The 22739-nt window shown below is 44.9% G+C and overlaps 1 protein-coding gene across 2 annotated transcripts in view; it reads left to right on the plus strand.

The window, feature by feature from the left end:
• The window catches only part of akap6 (A kinase (PRKA) anchor protein 6), a 385504-nt gene extending 365891 nt beyond the window's left edge, over positions 1 to 19613 (plus strand). For both annotated transcript variants that reach the window (XM_039741461.1, XM_039741462.1), the window contains exons 14-15: positions 6843 to 6977; positions 18771 to 19613. In XM_039741461.1, coding sequence (XP_039597395.1) covers positions 6843 to 6977; positions 18771 to 18818 — 183 coding nt within the window. In that variant the 3' untranslated portion in view covers positions 18819 to 19613. The remainder of the gene's footprint in view (positions 1 to 6842; positions 6978 to 18770) is intronic.
• The last annotated feature ends 3126 nt before the right edge of the window (positions 19614 to 22739 follow it).

A 22739-nucleotide genomic window follows, 5' to 3' on the forward strand; every position in this document is an offset into this window, starting at 1 on the left:
AAAGAGAACTTTCTAGCAAGAGCAGAGTTTGCCATTGAGCATCTAGACAAAGACCCAAAGATGGGGCCTTCTGGAACAATCAGCTCTGGACAGATGAAGTTGTTTGGCCACAGTAACCAATGACGTGTTTGAAGAACCTCATACAGGGCGTGAAGCGCGGTGGTGGACATGTTCTGGCTTGGGGTTGTTGTGCTCGCTTAGGACATCAAGTCCACTAGGAATTGTGCGTCACATCAAAGTGTGCTTGAGGAGAATGGGAGGCCATCACTCCACAAGTTGATGTTGAACTGCGACTTTTTCATACTGACCTGTTTGCTCTCTTAAACGTTTCGAAGCTCACGTATTCATCACATGGTTATTTGTTTTCCCAATAATCCTCAGACATGGAGTCTCATAAGAGACGGATGGGGTTTACTACTGAATCAGACTTGACGTCCATTTTGAATGGGCAACCAGGGATTGTCTGATTTTTCACAAATTTGTCGAAATCAGGAGTAAGTGAAGAGAGTTAGTTTGTAGGCAATGGACTCGTCTAGAATTTCAGGGCACAATGTCACAGGTGACAAGATACGTTCACCTGTAATCGTGCGTGCTTTTGGAAACTTGCTAATTTGACGTGCAGCGAGTTACCTGCTGGCTCGGTGTAAAGACACGCCAGAGCAAAGTTTCTTAAACGAGGGTCACGGGTTGTCTTGTCGAGGGTCGAATGTCAGTGGCGATTCTCCATGGGGAAGCCCGGGATTGGCTGTTGGGGACCATTCTGGGTCTCAAAGACGCAAAGAAGCCAAATTTGGTTCGCACAAATAAAGATTTTTGAAAACAACACGCAGGAATGTCCTTGTTTTTGTGGAGCCTTAAGATTTTCATTTTTAGGTTCATAAGAATTACTTGATGAACACATACAGTAGATAGATAGACAGACAGACAGACAGACAGACTTTATCAATCCCAAGGGGAAATTCACATTCTCCAGCAGCAGCATACTGATAAAGAACAATATTAAATTAAAGAGTGATAACAATGCAGGTATGACAGACAATAACTTTATATAATGTTAATGTTTATCCCCCGAGTCGCATAGTGTGGGGTCTCCTCAGTCTGTCAGTGGAGCAGGACGGTGACAGCAGTCTGTCTGTGGCTGAAGCTGCTCCTCTGTCTGGAGATGATCCTGTTCAGTGGATGCAGTGGATTCTCCATGATTGACCGGAGTCTGCTCAGCGCCCGTCGCTCTGCCACGGATGTCAAACTGTCCAGCTCCGTGCCTACAATAGAGCCTGCCTTCCTCACCAGTTTGTCCCTTTTCTTTATGCTGCCTCCCCAGCACACCACCGCGTAGAAGATGGCGCTCGCCACAACTGTGTGGTAGAACATCTGCAGCATCTTATTGCAGATGTTGAAGGACGCCAGCCTTCTAAGGAAGTATAGTCGGCTCTGTCCTCTCTTACACAGACCATCAGCGTTGGCAGTCCAGTCCAATTCCAGGTATTTATAGGTCTGTACCCTCTGCACAGTCTTCTCTGGTAATCACGGGGTCCTGGAGGGGCCTGAGTTAGGAATAACAGTCCAAGAGAACCCCCACATATGACACACCGTTGGACTCGTCTTGATGTCAAGTTATGCAAGACTTCAAGCTTTTTGGGGTGCCCCGCTATTTTTGGCCTTCTAGACCCATAAAAACTTGTCCAAAAATGGCATAAAAATGAGCTTTTTTACTTTCTCATATATGACGTATAGGGAAAGTATTGTAATCGTCCAATAATTCAACCTCGAGATTTTGGTGAATCGCCGTTTTAGACCTCCCCGAGTCCGATTTACTTTCTCGTAGGGAAAGTATTGTAATCGTCCAAAAATTCAATTTCAAGACTTTACTGTATGAATGGTGACTTTTTAGACCTCCCCGAGGTCTGGTGATACCATTTTAGGAATTAAGTCTGTGCGTGTAAACACGATAACTTGAGTTCGCTTTCACTTCGGCCAACCACATTTTGCATACAAGTATTCGGTACAAAACGTGGATTTCTATCAACCTTTGGGCTATTTGAATTAACCATAAGTGGCACTTTACCTTTTATTCATGGAACTGCAGAGTCCGATTTATTCAACTTTACTTTTATAATAATTGTTCAACATATTATTAATTTGATTTGTTGTTGATGGTTCTTTAGTGTACAGAATATACAAACTTATCTTGCAGTTTACTCCTCAAATATCCATCCCCATATCTGAGTATATGTGAGAAAGTCAAGGGGAGACCACTCCCGATATTTTTGTGCTGGGAATTCTGGAGTAAACCCATAGTTGTCTTCCTTGGAGATGATCAGAAGGACTTGAAGTTGTGCATGTCACATAAAGCGACTCCCTGTAATAGGATACAAGCTTCTCCTTTTCTCAAAACTTTGAAAGGAAGGGGACGACTGATATCGCCACGTGGAGTCGTTTTATGCTATTTTGAAGTTTCTAATCACAAATATGATCATATTTTTGATTTTTGATTCTTTACCGGTGGTCCTAGCCCACTAAGATGATGTCAAACATAAGCACGTGGCCTGTCGTTTTAGACAATTTCAAGGTCAGAGATTACGACTATGAGGTTATTTTTGATCCTTTGCGAAGGACGTAGCCCCCTTTATGGACCTCCATTAGGGGGTGACAAATGACAGGATTTCTATTACAATCGAGAATGTATTTTGATTTTTAACATTTAAAAAGTGAGTCACGCATTTTAACATTTCACATAATCGGATGCACCTCTTCTTGTTTTTTATGCACTTCTGCCTCATGAAGTCACTTCTGAGCACCTTGAATGAGTGGGGGGCTTACGCTAATGCAGACTTTTTTTCATTTGAAAAAGTCCACCAAATTTTTTTCTGTATGTAGAAAGTTTTTTTTTTTTTTGTTTCTCGATGTCTTGAAAGGCTGGAAGGCTCCAAGGTTTGGTTTGCTTTGGTTTGGTTTGGTAGAACCCCACCACAGGTAACGCCGTTGCTCACCACGCTTCATGGTAGAAGTAAATCTTGACCTCAGATAATCTTTAGTATTTACGTACTTTCGGCATTCCTGTTAGGTTCAGCTTTTTGGGATGAATCTTGTGAGGCTGATGCGGAATTAGAAGAGTCCAGAGGACTTGTCTGTGTTTGTTGGCTCTCTGAATGAAGCGCGTGATGCCGTGTAAACAGGTGGTCATCTGTTCCTAACTGGACTTTCTTCAGTATGCAGAAGCAAAATATCACTTTGCCTGGGTGAAGAACTGAAATCTGCCAGCAGTGGCCCACTAAAACATGAAAGCCATGGCAGATTTTTTTTTTTTTGAATATGATAACCCGCTAAGGCAACTCGCGATCCTCAGATTAAAAAGCTCTACAATGATGCAAGTAACGTGGCAACAGAATTCAAAAACCAGAGACGAATATCCAGGAAAACACAACGTTTAGGAGATCCACCACAATTCAGCGGATCATCTGCCCTGGACTTCAATTCCCAGCTTCCCTTAATAGGACTGGGGGTGGTGCTTTAATGGTGATGGACAGGTGACTCCGCCTCTTGGGGAATCCCCCCATAAAATACAAGCAACATAGGAGACACACATAGCTACTACAGAATAACTTAAAATGAATAAAATTAACAGATCGAGTAATAATTAATGAACACAATGCTATTATAAAAAACAATGGAGCACAAAGAAAGGTAAAGAAGCAAGAATATAAAGAGGCAATTTAAACAGGAGCCGGAGGGGGGAACCCTGGCGTAGCCATAACAGATGGTAACATACACTGGTAGTCACTGGGATTAGGGGGACAATGACAGGCCACCTACCAGGTGTCATCAAGTCGTGGACCTCAGTGGTTTCCATAAAACGACGGGTCAATGGCCGGAGATGCACCTACCAAAGGGAAGAGTTTTGGGCTTTGGGATCACCCGCCTTCTTCCTTTTAGGCCTCCATATGGGTCACCTGGGGACGTCCCACTCCACGTCCTCAACTGTCGAGCCACACCGCCTTCCTGGAGAGAGCTTCAGAACGAGAAAGAGAGAATATAAAAATAACAATCATGCGAGGAAAGATGCTATCTCCCAGAAGCCAATTTCTCAGCCCAGATAGAGGAATTTCTCCCTCATTGAAAGTTTGAAGAAATAAATCGAGATAAGAATTAATAAATGAATAATCCATTCGTGATGAGATAAGTCATTAAACTTAAGTCACCCCAACCCCCCCCCGGAATCACTGGATTTTGAATTACGTTCACTCAGAGTAGGAATGTCGGAATGTCTTAAGGGAGCAGGCAGCCAATCCCACACCCCACCCCACTAACATGCTGCGGGTTCAAATCCTCCATGTTGTCTTGTCGGAGGCCAGCCAGTCAGGTGTGCTTAGCTTTGCCCGCTTCAATGCCATGCAGGTGGTCCATTCCTTCAAGGGCTGCTATTAAATTACCTTTATGTCTTTTTCAGTTTTGTTCATTTTTAATGATAATTTCTTGTTAATATTACAATGCAGTACAGTACATGAATTTTTGTATAGCGCTCTTCACCGACTGCTGTAAAACAAATTCTGAGGGAAAATGCAAGTATAAGTCATTCTAATCACTAAATACAGAATTAGTACATTATAAGGACACACATTTGTTAAAACACACAGAAAACAAAACATAACGGTTTTATGGTTTTATTAATTTATATAGCATATTTAAAACAATTAAAAGTATAGAATAACAGCTAAAGTAAAAAGTTAAACGTACATGAACACACGTACACCGGCATTCAAACATAAATAGCTGATGTAAAATTATGCAAACAAAAATGTGATGTGCCATCTGTTGGAATGACAGCTGCAATGCACTTTTATTACTACATGCATTACAAAATACATTCCAACAGATGGTGTACTGCAGATGTTAACGCTGAGGTCCAAGTGGATTAGTCAGTAATAACTTGAAGTTAAAGAGCCCGGGTGATTCACCCGCCGCGTACAGAAAGCTCTAAACCTCATGTCCTACAGCCTCTCCATAGCTCAATGGTTTGACACAGCACGGCTTGTTTGGTGCTGACTATGTAAGTGGTCAGATATGAAGGAAATGATCGTTTAGGGACTGGTTGGATCATCTTGCCCGTGGTGATGAGCCGATCTCTTAGAACTTTGAGCCGAGTTGGCACCAGCATTGGAAAGACAGACAGGCAGTCCGAATTCAGGCCACTACGAGGTTTTGACTTTCTAGCAACAGGCACCTTGGAGGGAACAGGTCAGGAATATCTCAGCCCAACATTAGCTTCATCATACCCACTGTGCTGGAAGCCATAATGGACTGATGGGGCGCTATATTCAGTTTCCGTATGGTTGGGTTGTATGTGCGGACATTAAAATGAAATTTGCAGCAGCTTTGGGTTTTCTAATGTAATCGGGGCAACTGACAGCACTTTAAGGATCGCCTAACGAGAATGATGCCAATTTTGTTATTATTGTTTATTAATGGTTGGCAGTTAAAGTCACCTGAGATGCCAAGATGAGAGTGACAAACAACATGGCTCGGTGGCCAAAGTCAATGTGTGATTTATTTATTTTTAGGCCGAGTATCTTTGATCAGATGACTTTCTGATGGTGACGTACATGGAGGCTGAACCTTCAGTTTTTTAGATGGCGCGTACTGTTTATTGTAACAGCAGTCTCGTTGTTACATGCGCCAGGTGATAGCGACTGCCCGCTCTGATGCTGGCGCCTTAGGCCTTTCCCCAACTCCCACAATACAGAGGAGAGGCGCTTCAATGCTGTGCCATAGGGCTGCTCAGACACAGGGGGCGGGGAGTCAGGTGGGCAGCTGCTCTACCAGCCAATGAAGCTCTGCTCCATTGAGACTGCATTAGCATTGTCCATACATGGTTGTTTCAGGGCGGCAGGTTCGAGGTGCGTTCACACATTTACAAGAGGATTGTGACTCATACGAGGAAATTGTGTAGAAATTGTACATGTGCCACATTTTACAAATCAGATTTTGTTTTTCACGCTCGAATCCACACAAAAGTTTTATAAATGAGACCCGAGGACAGGTGGCAACTCACCTGGCATTCTCCCGTTGCAGAGTCACGCACTCGCCAGCCTGGGGCCGCTTCTTCTCGACCCCTGCGTCTGTGTCCTCACCCATCGTGCTGCTGTCACCCCCCCGTGTCCTGCCAAGAACCGGACAAAGGTGGCTTATTTACCGAGCTGAACCTCATAAAGTGCCAAAACAAATTTAAAAAAATAAACGTAGCGACCAAATTTCAACGATAGACAAGAATTGAAGTCGAAAAAAACTGGCAAACGAAACTCACAGGAAGCACAAACACAACAGATGTCATTTATTTATTTTTATTCTTTTTTTTTAATTTAGGAGGTTTGGATAACAAAAGGATCTCCCGGCTGACCTTTTATCCCGTTGTGCGGGTCACGACCCTAGAAGCCACGCCCCTAGCAACGTGGGAAAGCGACTGGTTCTCAGAATGGCGGCCATAGAAGGACCTAAGAAAATAGCATTCAGGGCGTTAAAAAAAAAATACCAACTGAGTTCACGCGAGACCTAATCACGACACTCAGCCGTTGGATGGCACCGTCTAATAATAGTAATAATTCACTACATTTGTATAGCGCTGTTCTCACTACTCAAAGCTGTGGAAGAGACGGGACCCTTCCGGAGAGTTCTGTAGTAATCACGCAGCGGCTTGTTGACCCCACATCGATTGTGATTTGCTACGACTCTGCCATGAAAAATAATCACTTTTAACATTTGGAGGGATTTTAATTTTTTTTTTACGTGAAGATCTGCACGATGCCCGCGTATTTCTCATCATTTGCAACTTTTTTTTTTTTTTGCAGGCGCTGACTTCAGACAAGCATCCGAAAGGCGACCGGAGAGCAGCAGCCAAAGGCACCAACACCTGCGACTACAGGGCCGCTCCCTCCACTTCCCAGATCCCCAGGGTGGCACGGCTTGCCAGCGGCCTGCCCAAGGTAACGAACGGCGCGCAATCACACTCTCGTGTTTACCCACTAAACGTGCTCGCGACAAGAGCTGCCTCTCTCGGTGAAGACCCCTCTTCCCACACCCGGCCAGCCGGCGCTGATGAGGCTCATCATCAGAGTTTCAATCAAACGCCCTGGCGGTTTTTTCTTTCTTTTTTGTGCTATACAGCCCCTTGCAAATTGGCCATGATCAGACATAAGGACCTGCTTTTTACCTTGATGATGACTTTGTCTCATCTGCGCCAGCCGTGGCATGATTTAAATTACAGGCAACTGCGCTTTCATCATGAAGATTCCCTTATCCTTCAAATTGGCTTGAAATGCTGCAGTTGCGTAACATTTGCCGCATATTTGCCGGCTTCAGCTATTATCTGCCTTTTTTCTTTGCTCTTTTTCTTCTTTGCTGTCACCTTTTTTTTTTTTTTTTGCACACTCGGCTCTTATGGGAACTGAAAAGCTTGCTGAGGTCCAGTGAGACTTTTGGGGTGCCAGTGTCCCACTGATAATCATGCCAGTCATATATTGCCACAGGTGCCCTAGAGTCGACTATGAGGGACGTTACATAAAATACAGGGTGAGCCAAAAAGAAGTACCACATTTCAAACGTTTATTCTACAGAAACGCTACAAGATCAAATAAACTTCATTATGACACAAGAAAGGGGATACAGGACAGATTTTTTTTTTTGTTCACTGTGTTTTAAAAAGGTGGCGGCCATCATTAGCGATACACTCTTCAAGACGATTTCTGAACGCTCGCATGACTCGTTTGGCCATTTCAAGGGGAGAAGCGGTGATTTCGTGTCAAATGGCGTCCTTGAGGGCTTCAAGGTTTTGAGGTCGGTGTGTGTAGACCTTCTGCTTGAAGAAATCGCACGGAGCGAGATCAGGCGAATGTGAAGGCCACCCGACATCGCCGCACAGGGAGATCAGCTTCCCCCTGAAACATCTGCCACAAAACATCTGCATGGATCTGCGTGCAGGCCATATGAGATGTCAGTCCATCTTGTTGACACCAGGCATCCACCACATCCATTTCTTCCAGTTCTCTAGCACTTCAATGTCACGTTCTGAAGTGACGGTGACTGTTGCTCCCCCCCCTCCTCAAAAATGTAAGGGCCTACAGTGCCAAATTCTGCAAACTGTAACACATGTTCTCACTGTGTGGGGGTCTCTGATGAAGTTCACGAGGGTGGGTTTCAGCCCAGTAGTGAAAGTTTGGCTTATTTACGCAACCATTTAAAAGGAAATGTGCCTCGTGGCTGACGTCACATGACGATGGCATCTTGATGAACGGTTTGCAGAATGTTGGCGCCCAACTCTCTACGGTTCTCCCAGTCTCTCAGTGAGTTCCTGCACTGCCATCACTCTGTATGGATGGAAATGAAGGCCCTCGTGCAAAATCAGAGACGTGCTGGAAACGCCTGAGGCAGAAGCGCACTGAACGTCTAGGAGACTGCAAAATGGATGTCCTTACAGCTTGGATGTTTTCAGGCGTTCGTTCAGTCAGAGGACGGCCTGGAGATTTTCTGTTCAACGTTCTACCCGTCAGTCTGAATTTAGAATTGTCTTCTGATTTGGGACGCCACCGTCAGGAGGAATGCTGAAGTGCGTTCAGAAGGCGCGTTGCGTAGTGATGGTGGAGTTGTTGTTTTTGAAGAACGCTTGTGACAGCAAAAGCAATGGTGTGCACCGGAACAATGCATGTGGCCGACTGAAAACCACAAAGAATCGCCTATCAAAGGACCGCCAGCCCCCTCGGCTGCCTTGTGGAATGGGGTACTTCATTTTGGCTCTCCCTGTACTAACAGTCCAATTCAGGCTCACAGGGCAGTACTAGTGAAGAACCAACTTGGACAGGACGCCAGGGCCCATTTACATTGGGGGGCAATTTAGAGGTGCCAGGTCGTTTTTGGCTTCTAGGAAAAAGCCTCACAGATATGGCCGTGTGCATCACAGGATTTGAACCCAGGCAGTGGCACTCGCTGCTGCTGTTCGTTTTCCAAAGAAGAGTTCAGGGTCACACCGTCAGGCCGATGACCTTGTGATTTTCATTTTGTATAGCGCCTTTCAACATAAGACTCCCAATGATGGGATAGAAGCAGATTTTTTATTTTTATTTTTTTTATTGTATATAGTGCCTTACCACAGTGAGCCCCATTCCAAAGCACATGATTGCTTTGGAATCAGACTGACTTGTTAGCCTCTAGGGGGCACAATGCCCACCTTTAAACTGTTGATGTGTTTTACCTCCAGCAGCTCAAGTGGCTGGCACCAAGTGGCTGGCTCCAGGGATCCGAGTTTATGAGGACTATAAAAAGTTTTCACATTTTTATTGTTAGACAACATTGAATCCTACAGAGCACCCAAAGGATACATGACCAAAAAAAAAATATATATATATTGTGACAAACAGACTGACACACTCGATTTATCAAGAGGAACACTTTTTCTTTACTCTTTTTCTTAATTCACATTTGTTTTATTTTTCTAATTTTTTATTAGTTTTAAAAACAATTAGATTTACTCCCGGATTCTCAGTCTGTTTATATGGTCACTTCTGGAACATGCCAGTCTCTCCATTATAAAAATAAATCTTGTTAAGAAAGATGAGATGTGACTTTCTCAGAGAGACACTTTCACGTCCCGCGAGACGAGACTTTGACCCAAGAGATTTAACCAACGCCTGGGGCCGGAAATAAAAGACAAAGAGTAGATGACAAAGTAGAACGTCGTAACGAATTGAAAAACGTTGGAGTGATACACATGTAGAGCAGGTTAGAGATAAGGGAAGTACGAAAATTCAAAGGTCTCAACAAAAGGATAGTAAAGATCGCATTATTGCAAATAAACAGAAATTATTACTCTGTGTTTTGTCTTGGTGGAGTAATATATTACTCTACTTTCCCTTTTTGTATTCTTTATTGTGTAGCCTTTGTCAGAATGCCTCAAATCTCCCAGACTTACCTCTGTGTAAAAGTTTGTAACTTCTCCCCACCTTCCCTTCTACATCTATAACCTCAGGCAATTAGGTGTAGTAAAAGACAAGCAGGAGTTAAGTTACAATTTAAATAATGTATTATTGATAATATTCATAAATAATAACAATATGCAAAGTACATTTGAATATTGGCAACCATACAACCTGATCAATGGTGATGTGTAGTTTCAGGCGGCACACAGACTTGTTAGTTACTTAAAATGTCTCCAGTTAAGGCGTCATTTGTGGTCAGCATGCCTGTCTCAATATGGCTGCCTGAGCTATGCTCTTCATTGTGTTGTCCTTTTCAGTTCATGTCATGTGAGATGGTAAGAGAGAGAGAGGGTGAGGTAAAGTAGCACATTTATAGGTTTTCTGTCCAACCCCTGCAGCCAATAGGGCGTCGTGGTACATAAAGGCTTCTGATTCAAGCCAGTTCAAAACAGCCATACTTCAGATCAATGGGGGCACAGAATACCCTCACGCCTGCCATCCCCCCAAACCATATGTTAAGGTAAAGCTTGGCAGTTGGGCAGCCTGGCTTTCCTGTGGGGGTTGACTGAGAAATTCTAGCAGAGAAAAATTTGCCAAACTTGTTTGAGGCACTTCACCCAATCCTGTCGTAAAATTACAAAGAGACTCAGTCCTAAAGGGGGTAAACATGAATGCTTCTCACTAATGTAACACTAATATTCAAAATCTAATTGGTTCAAAATCATCATTATCCAAAACCAGTAATCTTTCTTTTATTATTGATAACTCTGTTGTTTCCCCATCATCTCAGGTCAAGAGTCTGGGTGTCATCCTCGACAGTACTCTTACCTTTCCAATGTCACATTAATAACATCACCCGGTCTGCTTACTTCCACTTACGTAATATTAATCGCGTTCGTCCCTCCCTCACTCCTCATACTACTGCCATTCGTGTTCACAGTCTTGTCACTTCTCGGCTGGACTACTGCAGTTCACTCCTCTTTGGTCTCCCTAATAAATCTCTTCACAAGCTTCAGTTAGTCCAGAATTCTGCAGCACGTATCATCACTGGAATCCCATCTTTTCACCATATTACTCCGGTCTTGCAGCAGCTTCATTGGCTCCCGATCAAGTTTCGTATTGATTTTAAGATTCTGCTACTAACTTTTAAGGCCATCCATAACCTCGCACCTCCATATCTGTCTGACCTTCTACATGTTGCCATTCCATCCCATAACCTTAGATCCTCTTCCTCCACCCATCTGACCGTTCCTCTCGCCCGTCTAACCACCATGGGGAGCAGAGCTTTCAGCCGTTCTGCTCCCAAGCACTGGAACTCATTACCTGCGGATCTCCGAAATATCAAATCATATTCAAATGTAAACTTAAAACACATTTGTTTAAAATGGCTTTTTCTTCTTCCTCCTAATTATAGTGGTTTTGTTTGGTTTTAATTTTTAGATTTTCTGATGTTTTAAGTTGTTTATAATTGTGTTTTTTATTTATTTATTTATTGTTTGTTCGGTGTCCTTGTATAAATAAAATGTATTATTATTATTATAATTATTATTATTATTATAATATTACATTTGTCTAAGTTACAAATAAAGACATACAAAATATTTAGCAACTTGTATGCAAAATTTCACATCACAACACTCGGTGAAATAACAGAACAGCAAAAAGAGATTATATATTATATATATTGTTCGGATTTAAACTCGTAGATCGTCTAATTCTTGTTGCCATCAATAGTGTTTCTTCCCAATGAAGTGGCGTATCTGTGAGAATTAAAAGATTTTTTGTATGGTGAAAGTGAAATCTCGCGAGAGAAAATTTCAAGCCCCGCGAGACAAGACTTTATGCAAAGAGATTTGGTCACATTTTAAACATTTACAACCATGTAAACGGTTCAGTCATCTCTCATTGGTGTGAATGCTATTGTCAGACACAGTTCATGTAGAGAGAAAGAAACGATACTCACTCACGGGCAGTTATACGTTGCGTTGTCACGATGTAGTAATTCCAAACACGAAATCAAAATTCAATGCGATAGACGAAAAGCGAGACGAGATCGAGTATATGGACAGAGGTGATATGACAGATGTATGTAGGTATTGTTTGGCTTTAAACTTTAAGTCGGAGACTCGTAGATCAGCTAATTTGTGTTGCCATCGGGGAAAAGTAGGGTTTCATCCCAATGAAGAGGCGTATCCACAAGAAATAAAAGATTGGTTGTTTGCGAGCGGCAGAGATGTGAAGTTGCTGGTGCGTAATGCAGGCCGCATGGTTGGCGAGCGAAGCCCCCTAGTTTAGTCATAAATCAGTCAGTCAGTCAGTCATTATCCTAACACAGGGTCACAGGGGGTCTGCTGGAGCCAATCCCAGCCAACGCAGGGCACAACAAATCCCAGGCAGGGCGCCTGCCCACCACAGCAGTCGTAAATCATAAATATAAATTCAAAATGCCTCTCTTAATTTTGGGGTTCTCTCATCTTGGAGATTTCGGTCTTTTTCTCACCTTCTCTCTGTCCTTTTCTTTTACTCTTTTTTCCGTTTGTTATCTTTGGCCATCTTTAATGTCCTCTTTCTTACTTTCCTTAACTCGATCATTTGCTTGTTTTTTTTTTCACCCGTTGGGTTATACTTGTGCTTTGCTGTCTTTCCCTTCTCACCACTTAAAGCCGCTTCGATGTTCTGTTTTTCTCTTTTGCTGTTTTCCAGACGTCTTTTGCTCCTTCACATTCATGTCATGCTGGGTTTGCCGTTTCTACCTCATTGCAGCTTCTATGTGGACGTTTTGCACCCAACACTGACTTTCTGCTGCAGAGGTTACTGTTTATATGTTTGTACATTCAATTAATGCAGACAACCACCACAAACGTCAGTATTCAAATGAAGCCCCCTTTTAGTCCTGACACCGGGGGCATACACCAGACAGCATCGGTTAGTGGTGGTGGGCCAAACTCAAACCAGCCTGTTAACTTCAATAAAACACTCCCATTGCCAAAAGCTGCAAACCACAATGAAACACAGCTGTCACGGCAGGACACCGTATTTTTGATAAAAATTTAAAAGATCTTCACGTGCGCTCCTCCGTGTTTTCAGTTTTCGGACTTCTGATTCCGATTCTGGTCTCCTGTAAAAGATGGGTTTTGTCTCAGTGGTTTGGACCCCAGCGCGTCCTCCATTTTGTTCTCGTTTCATCCTCTGGTCCCGACATGGAAATCCCGCTGCTTGGGCAGAGCGCCGGCCCTCCCTCATACAGGACAGGTGATGTCCGTCGAGCTAGTCACGTGACTTGTAAAGCTAAGTGGCTGTGCCAGCGATGTGTCGGATTAAGGTGGGTGGCTTTTACAAGATCGGTGATTTGCTGCTCTCTAGTTGTAATTATTGTAGATCACTTTGATAATTAAGGAGTCGTTTTCTATTGTTCATTATCGAAAAAGCCAAATTAAATCCCGTGGGATTTCAATGCTGTAAAATAATAAAAATGTGAAAACTTCCAAAACTTTTCCTAGGTACTGTGTGCCCTGGCCAGGTCCCTGTGTCCTTGTGTGCTTCCTACAGTTACTTTCCATGCTTAGGTTGATAGACAACTCCAAATTGTGTCTGTAAAAATGTGTGCAATTTTGTCATCTCTTCAGTGACAGGACAAAAACATGGAGGGGGAAATTGCAGGTTGGGTGACGTGAGTGAGAATGGGGTGCCAACTGGGCAAACCCCATTGAATTCCAAACAACGGAAAAAAAAATGAACTTATTAGGCACAGTGTGGCGCTAGCAGTTAATACAGACAATGGCCTATTATTGTCCCTAGTGCCGTTTTCCGGGTAGTACAAGTTGTTAGTCATACCTAATGGTCCAAATTTAGGACGGGGACACCCGCTTTACCCAAAAGGTGAGGGGCCTTCTGTGGTCATTGTAAACAGATAATATAATCAGATAATATAATAAGCATGGGGGGGTCATGAGGTCACTGGAACGGACTGTGTGGCGCTTCCAATATCTCTGCAAAAGAACGAAGGTCCAAGTCTTTAGAGTCCTGGTGATTCCTGTCTTACTATATGGTTGTGAGACATGGATGCTATCCAGTGACCTGAGACGAAGACTGGACTCCTTCATGTGCGTCTCTCTGGAGAGTCCTTGGATCCTGCTGGTTTGACTTTGTGTTGCTCATGGAGTCCCGAATGAGACACATAACCTGCACTGTGAGGGAGCGCCAGTTACAGCACTACGGCCATGTGGCACGTTTCCCCGAGGGTGATCAGCTCGTAAGACCCTCATTGTTGGGGACCCGAGTGGCTGGACCAGGCCAAGGGGTCACCCACGTAACACCTGGCTGCGGCAGATAGAGGGTCATTTCTGGAGGGTGGGACTGGACCGCGTGTCTGCCTGGGGGGTTGCCAACCGGGATTCCTAGCCGTTTCTTTGTGTAGTGGGTACAGCAACACGCTGTACCAGTACATGCTCCCCAACTTGACTTGACTTGCTGCACCAAAACAAGCCTTAGGATACAGGGTCCTAACGACTGCACCACCGTGTGCCTCCAATTACGTGGCTTCCACTTAGAAAGCATGAACGGGTGACATTCTGCTAGCAGTTAACACAGCAAATGGCCTCTCTTCGCCCTCTAGTGGCGTTTTCCGGGTCCTACACGTTGGGAGTCATCCACAACGGTTCAAAAAGAAGACGGGGACACCTGCTTTGCCCGGAAGGGTGGTCGTTGGAGGCGGGTCAAAAGCCCCTCTTTTTGGAGCTGCATAGAGAAGAGACAAGATGGATAGTGAAGGCACCGTCCCTCACCCCCTCCATTTTATATCAGCTGTACCAAAGTGGTTGGGGCTGCTCCAACTCCATTGCCCTCAAGGGGCAGTGTTGTGAGAGAAAACAGAAACAAGACTGCAACAGCGCCCCCTCTCATCCTGGGGTGCTACCACATACCTTAGGTGAGGCTGGAAGGCGACCTACAGTAGCTGATTGGTTGTCTTCCCCATCTCTGGAATTTAATTTAGGAGGACACTTAAAAAAGTTTTGTACCATGTGCCAACCCTTAACTTCACCATTACATGCATGGATGATACCCAGGAATGGTGGGGATACATAGAGACTGTCGCCATAGGACACCTCACTGCAAGAAGCAGCACCAGAAGTTGTAAAAACGAATCACAACTCCTAACTTTTAAAAAACGGGAACGATGGCAGACACTTCTATAGGCCTAGGCGGGGCGATCCTCCAGCAGCAGTGTCTGGAGGCCCCGCCCCTTAGGTATATCACACATACAATTACTAACAGAATTAACAAAAAATATACAACAGGTACTAAACAAGATGATGAGAATCGAAGAATGGAGTAATGCAGAAAGAAAGCAAAAAACTTTTCAGTTGCAAAATTTACAAAAGGATATCCAAAAAATAACAGGAGTTAAAAAAAAAATAAATAAACAGATCATATAACCTTCATAACACAGGGTTCTTGAGACAGCAGCGCTAACGACTGCACCGCCCTGTGCCTCCAATTACGTGGCTTCGACTTGGAAAGCGTGAACGGACGACATTCTGCTGGAGGAGTTAAGGAGGATGTGGCCAGTGGAAATGAAAAGAGAATTATCCCTGCAAGCCCCCCCAATCCCCCCTCACGCCTCCACCCGCTTTTAACTGAAATCCCCTATAAAGCTGTCTCGATTGACAAGCGTGCCTAATAATCTTCAGCGCACCTAGCGGATTTGGAGTCCAATTACTCCGCGATTACAAGCCTTAGCGTCTCCAAGCTAATCTGCTGCAGCGCCCCCTCCTGCTTAGTGCGCCATCAAGATTAAGAATGACAACACGAGATTAGAGGCAACCGGCAAGTTGGCCGAATTCTTGAGAGCACATTCCTGCAGGGGGCGCCATTGTTGCTGTTCTCCTCATCCGACTTCTGCATAATCCTCTAAAGATTGGTGGCTAAGCACCGTATTACTGACGTCCCAATGAAAAAGAGAGATTCGTCTTTCTATCTCGGTTTGTATCAGTCCAGCCATTCATTCTGTCTGTCAGCTAATTGAACCAGTCAACGGGGGGGATTCGATACGTGCAGAACAGAGCCGGCCAATCCAAGAGGTGACACGGGGGGATGCCTAGGGCGCCATTATGTTTATGAAAGTTTAGAGGTATGCGCTCCGAACGCCAAGAAGTGCAGCTTATTTAACTCAAGCATCACGCGCTCCAGAATCCTGCCACCATGCCATGGATACGGGGGGACACCCATTTGCTAACCCAAGGGTCACACACTCCAGACACCGCTGAGGGTTACAGCCCCCCTTTGGTCTTTGAAATCCAGTTACACTGAAAGCATGCTGTGGATCTCAAACTGCACCATTTTGTTAACTCAAGGGGTCACATGTTTGGAACATCAAGGCGGACCTCCCAATTGGTCCTTAAAAATCTTATAATACTGGATACAGAGGGGTTCTGTTTTTGTAACTCCAAGTGGTCCATGTGCCAACCCTTTACACCTACACTTTGGACACCAAGGGGCGCTGGTGTGCTAACTCAAGTGCCACGTGCTCTGGACACTGAGGGGTGCTGCCCCCCTTTGGACCTTCAAGTCCAGTTATACTGAATGCGCACTGTTGGTAGCGAGGGGCGCCATTTCAAATCAAGACTAACTGTGTAACCCATGTGGTGCGCACTCTAACTGTTTAAGGCCCCCAAATTTTTGGGCACTGAGGGGCACTTTTTTGCTAACTCAAGGGCCACATGCTCTGGACAGCAAAGGGGGCAACCCACAGAGGGCATTGAAATCTAATAATGCTGAAGGTGGTGAATGTGCATTATGGGTACCAATGGGTGCCATTTCAAATTGAGATGAGTAACGTAACTTAAGTGGTGCGCACTCCAACCCTTTACGACCCCCACCACCACTTAAGATCTCGAATTTTACAGTTAAAGAATGTTAACCTTTGAAAACCCGAATTGGGTACAAGAGATCTGTAAAAAAAATACTACAAACACGTCCACAGAAATTCCTGTCTGAATCTCCAGTCGTGGCCAGAGGTTTAGAGAATGAGCCAAGGGTTGGATTTCACCAAGTTTGCTGTTTCAGTGTTTTTAGATCTTTGTGTCAGATGTTTCTCTGATATACTGAAGTAGAATTACGAACAATTCAGAAGTTTCAAAGGCTTTTATTGACAATGAGTTTATTTGCAGTGTTGGCCCTTCTTTCTTTTTCAAGACCTCTGCAATTCACCCTGGCAGGCTGGCAGTCAACGTCTGGGCCCAATCCTGACTGATGGCCGCTGCCTATTCTTGCAGAATCAGTCCTTGGAGTTTGTCAGAATTGGTGGGTTTTTGTTTGTCCACCTGCCTCTTGTGGATTGACCACAAGTTCTCAATGGGGAGTTTCCTGGCCATGGACACAAATGTCGATGCCACTCAGTTCTCCCTTTTGCCTTTATGGCCCAGGTGCCCCATCGTGTTGGTCACCAAACTGTTCTTGGATGGTTGGTAGAAGTTGCTCTCAGAGGATGTTTTGGTCCCATTCTTTATTTAGGGCTGTGTTCTTAGGCGCCACCAGTGCAGAGCTTGCTCAGGAATGACATTGGGCAGGTGTGAGTGAGGAGAAGACTTTTGGAGGATGGCCTGGTGGGTGTCAAGAAGGGCAGCAAAGAAGACAAGACTGATATTCTGGGATTGGACTGCTGGGGGAAAGTCACTGTCTTAGATGAATCCCCCTTTCCGATTGTTTGGGGCATCCGGAAAAAAGAAAAGGTGAGCGACGCTACCATCAGTCCTGTGTCAGGCCAACAGTAAAACATCCTGAGACCATTCATGTCAACCAAGGGAGTGCAGGGCTCACTCACAATTTGGCCTAAGAACACAGCCAAGAATAAAGAATGGGACCCAAACAAACTCTAAGAACAACTTCTCCTCACTATCCAAGAATAGTTTGGTGACCAACATGATGGAGCACCAGGCCATAAGGCAAAAGTGACAACTTATTGGCTCGGGGAACAAAACATTGAAATTTGGGGACCATTGAGAACTTGGGGTCCAAAGGTGGGCAGACAAACAAAAACCCACCAATTCTGATTATATAAGAATCGGCTGGCATCAGTCAGGATTGGGCCCAGAGGTTGACTGCCAGCCTGCCAGGGCAAATTGCAGAGGTCTTGAAAAAGAAAGAAGGTCCAACACTGTAAATCTGGACTACACTACAAATAAACTTCATGTCATTGTCAGTAAAAGCCTTTGAAACTTTTGACCTGCTTGTGATTCTACTTCAGTACACCAGAGAAACATCCGACACAAAGATCTAAAAACACTGAAGCAGCAAACCCGGTGAAAACCAACACTTGGGTCCTTCTCCAAACGTTTGGCTACGGCTGTAATTGAGGCATTGATCTGGCAGAATTATACCCGTGGAGACTAAAAGTAAGTGCATTTAGGGCTGAAGCCAGGAGGCTTTTCTTTATACAAAGAGTTGGGGACTCTAGAACAAAACTACCGAGACATGGAGTTGAAGCAGAAACCTGGAGAACCTTTAGGAAGGATCTGGAGGAGCTACCAGGACAGCTCAGTTTGATGAACTTGGTGGTCCAAATGGTCCATTCTCGTTTGTCAAATTTCTTTTCACCTAATGTATGTTATGTATAAGCCTAAAACTAACCCTAACCTTAATTCTTTTCAGCCCGAGCAACAAAAAGAAAGTAAAAAGACTGCTCACCAATCCCACCGCTGCCTCCATGGCTGCACATGGACGTTCTGACAGCGTGGCCTTGCAGGGATGCCCCTAATGCCTTCTCTTCACTCTTCTCTCTCTCTCACTCTCTCTTTCTTTCTGTTTCAGAGACCCGTCTGCAACTTGGCTCCATCGCGCCCGAAAGCCGGCCCGTGACGCTGCTGCCGTTCCTACGGAGACGGAGATGGAGAGTTGCCCACTCGTCGTCTTTGCCACGAGGTCATGTGGCCGCTTCTGCTTCTCCTCGTAGCGTTGGGACGGTGACCCTCATAACTCCCGCGATGTCAGACAGAGCAGCCAGCTCCTCTTCTCTTCCATTTGTTTTTTTCTTCACACCCCCCCCCCATTATGGACTTCCGGCTACCTCAAGCTCCCCCTTGTGTCCCCCAAACCTGGTGTATCGGCATCTCTCTGGCTCTGTCTCCTCCAAGTAGTGTGCTCACATGGCAGAACGAGCAAAGACACACGTCGTAGTGAAGAAAGGGACGAAGATCCCAGCTTTCAGGAGACCCTCCGCGCTGGAGCTGCCATCGTCAAGCCCACTGCAGTGCATCGATGTCTTATCTATGCAACATCCGGCGGTTGCATCTGAAGGCGGGCGCGGACTCCTCCAACACGACACGTCGGGGTTTCCGAGTCGAGGAAACGTGTGAAACTCCAAAAAACGCTGTGCCTTGCTGTCTTTCTTACGCCCTTTGTTAACACACTCTATTGCTTTTCCCAGCTAGCGGCTGTAAACACAACGGAATAGCAAGGTTAGGACGTGTGAATAATCTCTGTATATATGTACAAGTATGTGCAAATATCGATGTGAAACGGTAAGCTTGACGTCAGAGTGGCAAGTGTTCAGTGATGTGCAAAAATAATCCGCCTTAAAAGTGCTAGACTGCATGACAAACACACAATACGTGGAAACACGAGGTGGTAAATAAAGTTAATTTATTAAACAAGCCCGCCGACTCGGCCGTCTCCTTTTTCCTTCTTCCTCCAGCTTGACGTCAAAAGCATTCGTTCATATTTAACAAGATGGCATAAGCATGGGCTGATTAGAAGCCGTGGCAGCAGGGCATGGCAGGTAACCCTGTGCTCTGGATGGCATCACAGAGAGAAAAGAGGCCAAGGTGGAGTTGGCTGGACAGCCGCGTTACTCTTGATAACCACTAGGTGGCAGCAGGTAAGACAATAAAATCCGAATTTTACTAGACTCTGTACGTGTGACTGGTAAGAGAAGGTGGCCCTGGCACCTGAATTGGGCCACTTTGGTGGGGGGGTGCAGATTGGGGGTATAGGAAGAGATGGCAGGCGGGTGAATCACCCCACCCAAACACTGGCATATTTCTTATTTGTTAATGACTTCTTTTGAGTTATTTACTTACTTTAATATCATATGATGAGGAACTGGCTGCCAGGCCAGGGTGGGTCCCGGTCATGTGACCAGTGCCATAGTTCTGTTCTCTAGTCACCTGGATACAGGAATGTTAATTTTGGTACTGGACCCCCATAAGAGGCACACTGTTTTTTTAGCAACTCTGTATCACCCGGTGGCCACTTTATTAGGTACACCTATTGTTCTTTATAGCTGGTCTCATGGATTGAGTTTTTGTTGCCTTTCTGCTACGTTTTTAAATTCTTTTTGTGCCCGTTTTGGGTTTGAAAGCCTGTAGAATTCCTCGTCTACACCAATCGATGTCTTTGTGACCGTCGAGCCTTTGCCCCAACTCACCTCCCATCTCGGAAGTAACTAACCTAAAAAAAGAGTCCAACCTCTAAATCTATTTGCCTACCCTCTAAAGTCCTCTCTGAGGCCCCCCTTCAGGTTCCAGACCAGAGAATGGCCCGAGTTTGATCAGATGGCTCCAGATAGCCATGCTGGCACAAGTGCTAGGCTCCCAGTGTTCTGCACGAGCAAAGCAACCAGTAGAGGAGAACAACAAACAACAACAACGTATTTCTTGTATAGCCCAAAATCACACAAGCAATGCCTCAGTGGGCTTTAACTGGCCTTGTTTTTTATGACAGCCCCCCAGCCTTCACTCTCTTAAGAAGAACAGAAAAATAGAGGACATCTTGGGAAGGGTAATCCAGAGAGAGAGACCCCCTTCCAGGTAGGTTGGGCGTGCAATGGGTGTCGAAAAAAGGGGGTCAGGGTTAAGAAAAGAGAAAATGAGCAGAAGAGGAAACGTTACCCCTTAAAACGAAGCAAAGTTCGATGCCAAGAATTCCAAAATTATCTGCTGACAATCCCAAAACAAAAAACCTCTAACTCGGAGCTGAGCAAGGAAGAAGACGCCTAGCAGAAGAATATTTTGCTCCTGATTTCAAGGATTTATCCGCAACCTCGGATGATCATGAAGTGTCAGCACTGACTGGTATCCTATTGCGGTGTCGCAATTTCTGATGAATTTTGCTTAGCGACTGCTCCAAACATGGTGGTGCCAGGGCATGAAGTGTAACAAGGGGGTTACCGTCAAGATGAACTGCACTACTCCCATGACTGACTAATGATGGGCTACCTGTCATCGGAGAGTCCTGAGCGAGGCAATGCCATTCTGTTCACTGTCGTCACTGCCATGAGGCTGCCAATGCAACGACACTTGACTTTGAATCTCGTTCCCACTTACTGGTGCACAAGAGGAATCTTCAGCATATGCTGGCAACCTGAATTTGTCCCTGTGGTCTACTTCATCACTCCAGAGCAACACTGAGAGCTGGGACACCACCTCCTTGACCCAAAAATGATCACATGGGCACCGCTTTCCATAAATGTCATTGTCGTGGTCTTTGGTCATAAGTACACATAAACAGGTCCAGTCACACCTCCCACAACCACATTATGCAGTTTGACTTGATGGCAGCAGTACCAGGCAGGGACATGAAGTCCACTGGACTCTTACTGCTCTTTAGATGGCTTTAACCTCTGAGAGGAATTCCTATATATGGTCAGGAAATGGCTGCACCGACCCTCCTTCTGCATTTGAGGCTCCACCCAAGCACATCATTTGCCTGCTGTTTGCCTCTGGCTCCACCCCATCCATTCTGTTTACTTGCTATTTGCTCCTGGTCTCTCCTAACTGTGTCTTAGGCTCCACCTCCAGCCCCTCATTTTGTCTGCTATTTACCCCACTAATGACATCTCAGTCGCATGATGGGAGGCTTACTGGAAACAAAAAGGGGGATTGATACTCCAGTTCAGGGTGGTGAACATGTGAGCCTTTCATAACAGCATGAGGCAGAAGGTAAGGACAACTCTACTCTTACTTTTATTTACCCTTGGCTCCTCCTATCTGTACCTGACACTCCATCCCCACCACTCATTTTGACCCCTTTTTGCCCCACCTATCTGTGTTGAATCCTCCATACCTAGCCTTTAATTTTGCCTATTATTTGTCATCAGCCCCTCCCATTTGTGCCTGAAACTCCACTTTCCTTCCAATCTGCTGGTAGGGCTCTACCCCAACCATTCCTTATCCCTGCTGTTTGCCCCGATTCCTCCACTCCTAGACCTTATTTTGGCCCTTAGCTCCTCCTATTTGTCTATGAGACTCCACCCCCAGCCCTGACTTTTTATCCACTACTATCTGTAACCAGTAGTCCAGCCCAGTCTTTTCTTCTGCCTGATTTTTGATATAGGCCCCTCCCATTTGAGCCTGAGACTCCATCTCCAAATTCTTCCTTTTGCCAGCTCTTTGCTCCTCCTCTCTGTCACTAAAACTCCACCCCAGCTATTTAATTTGGTTTGCTATTTGCTGCTGGTTTCTCCTCTCTGTGTTTAGGCTCCACCCAGTTGTGTTGCTTATTTACCCTTGGCCCCTCCTATTTATGTTGTACACTTGCTGCTTTATCTATATCGAAGGCTCCATCGCCAGCCTTTCTGGAGTTTTTTTTTTCTTTTTTCTGTCCCCCCTGGCCATTGGACCTTACTCTTATTCTATGTTAATTAATGTTGACTTATTTTATTTTCTTATTGTGTCTTTTATTTTTCTATTCTTTATTATGTAAAGCACTTTGAACTACTGTTTGTATGAAAATGTGCTATATAAATAAATGTTATTGTTGTTGTTCATTTTATTTATTTGC

Source organism: Polypterus senegalus, chromosome 18, assembly GCF_016835505.1.
Source record: "Polypterus senegalus isolate Bchr_013 chromosome 18, ASM1683550v1, whole genome shotgun sequence".
Lineage (NCBI taxonomy): Eukaryota > Metazoa > Chordata > Cladistia > Polypteriformes > Polypteridae > Polypterus > Polypterus senegalus.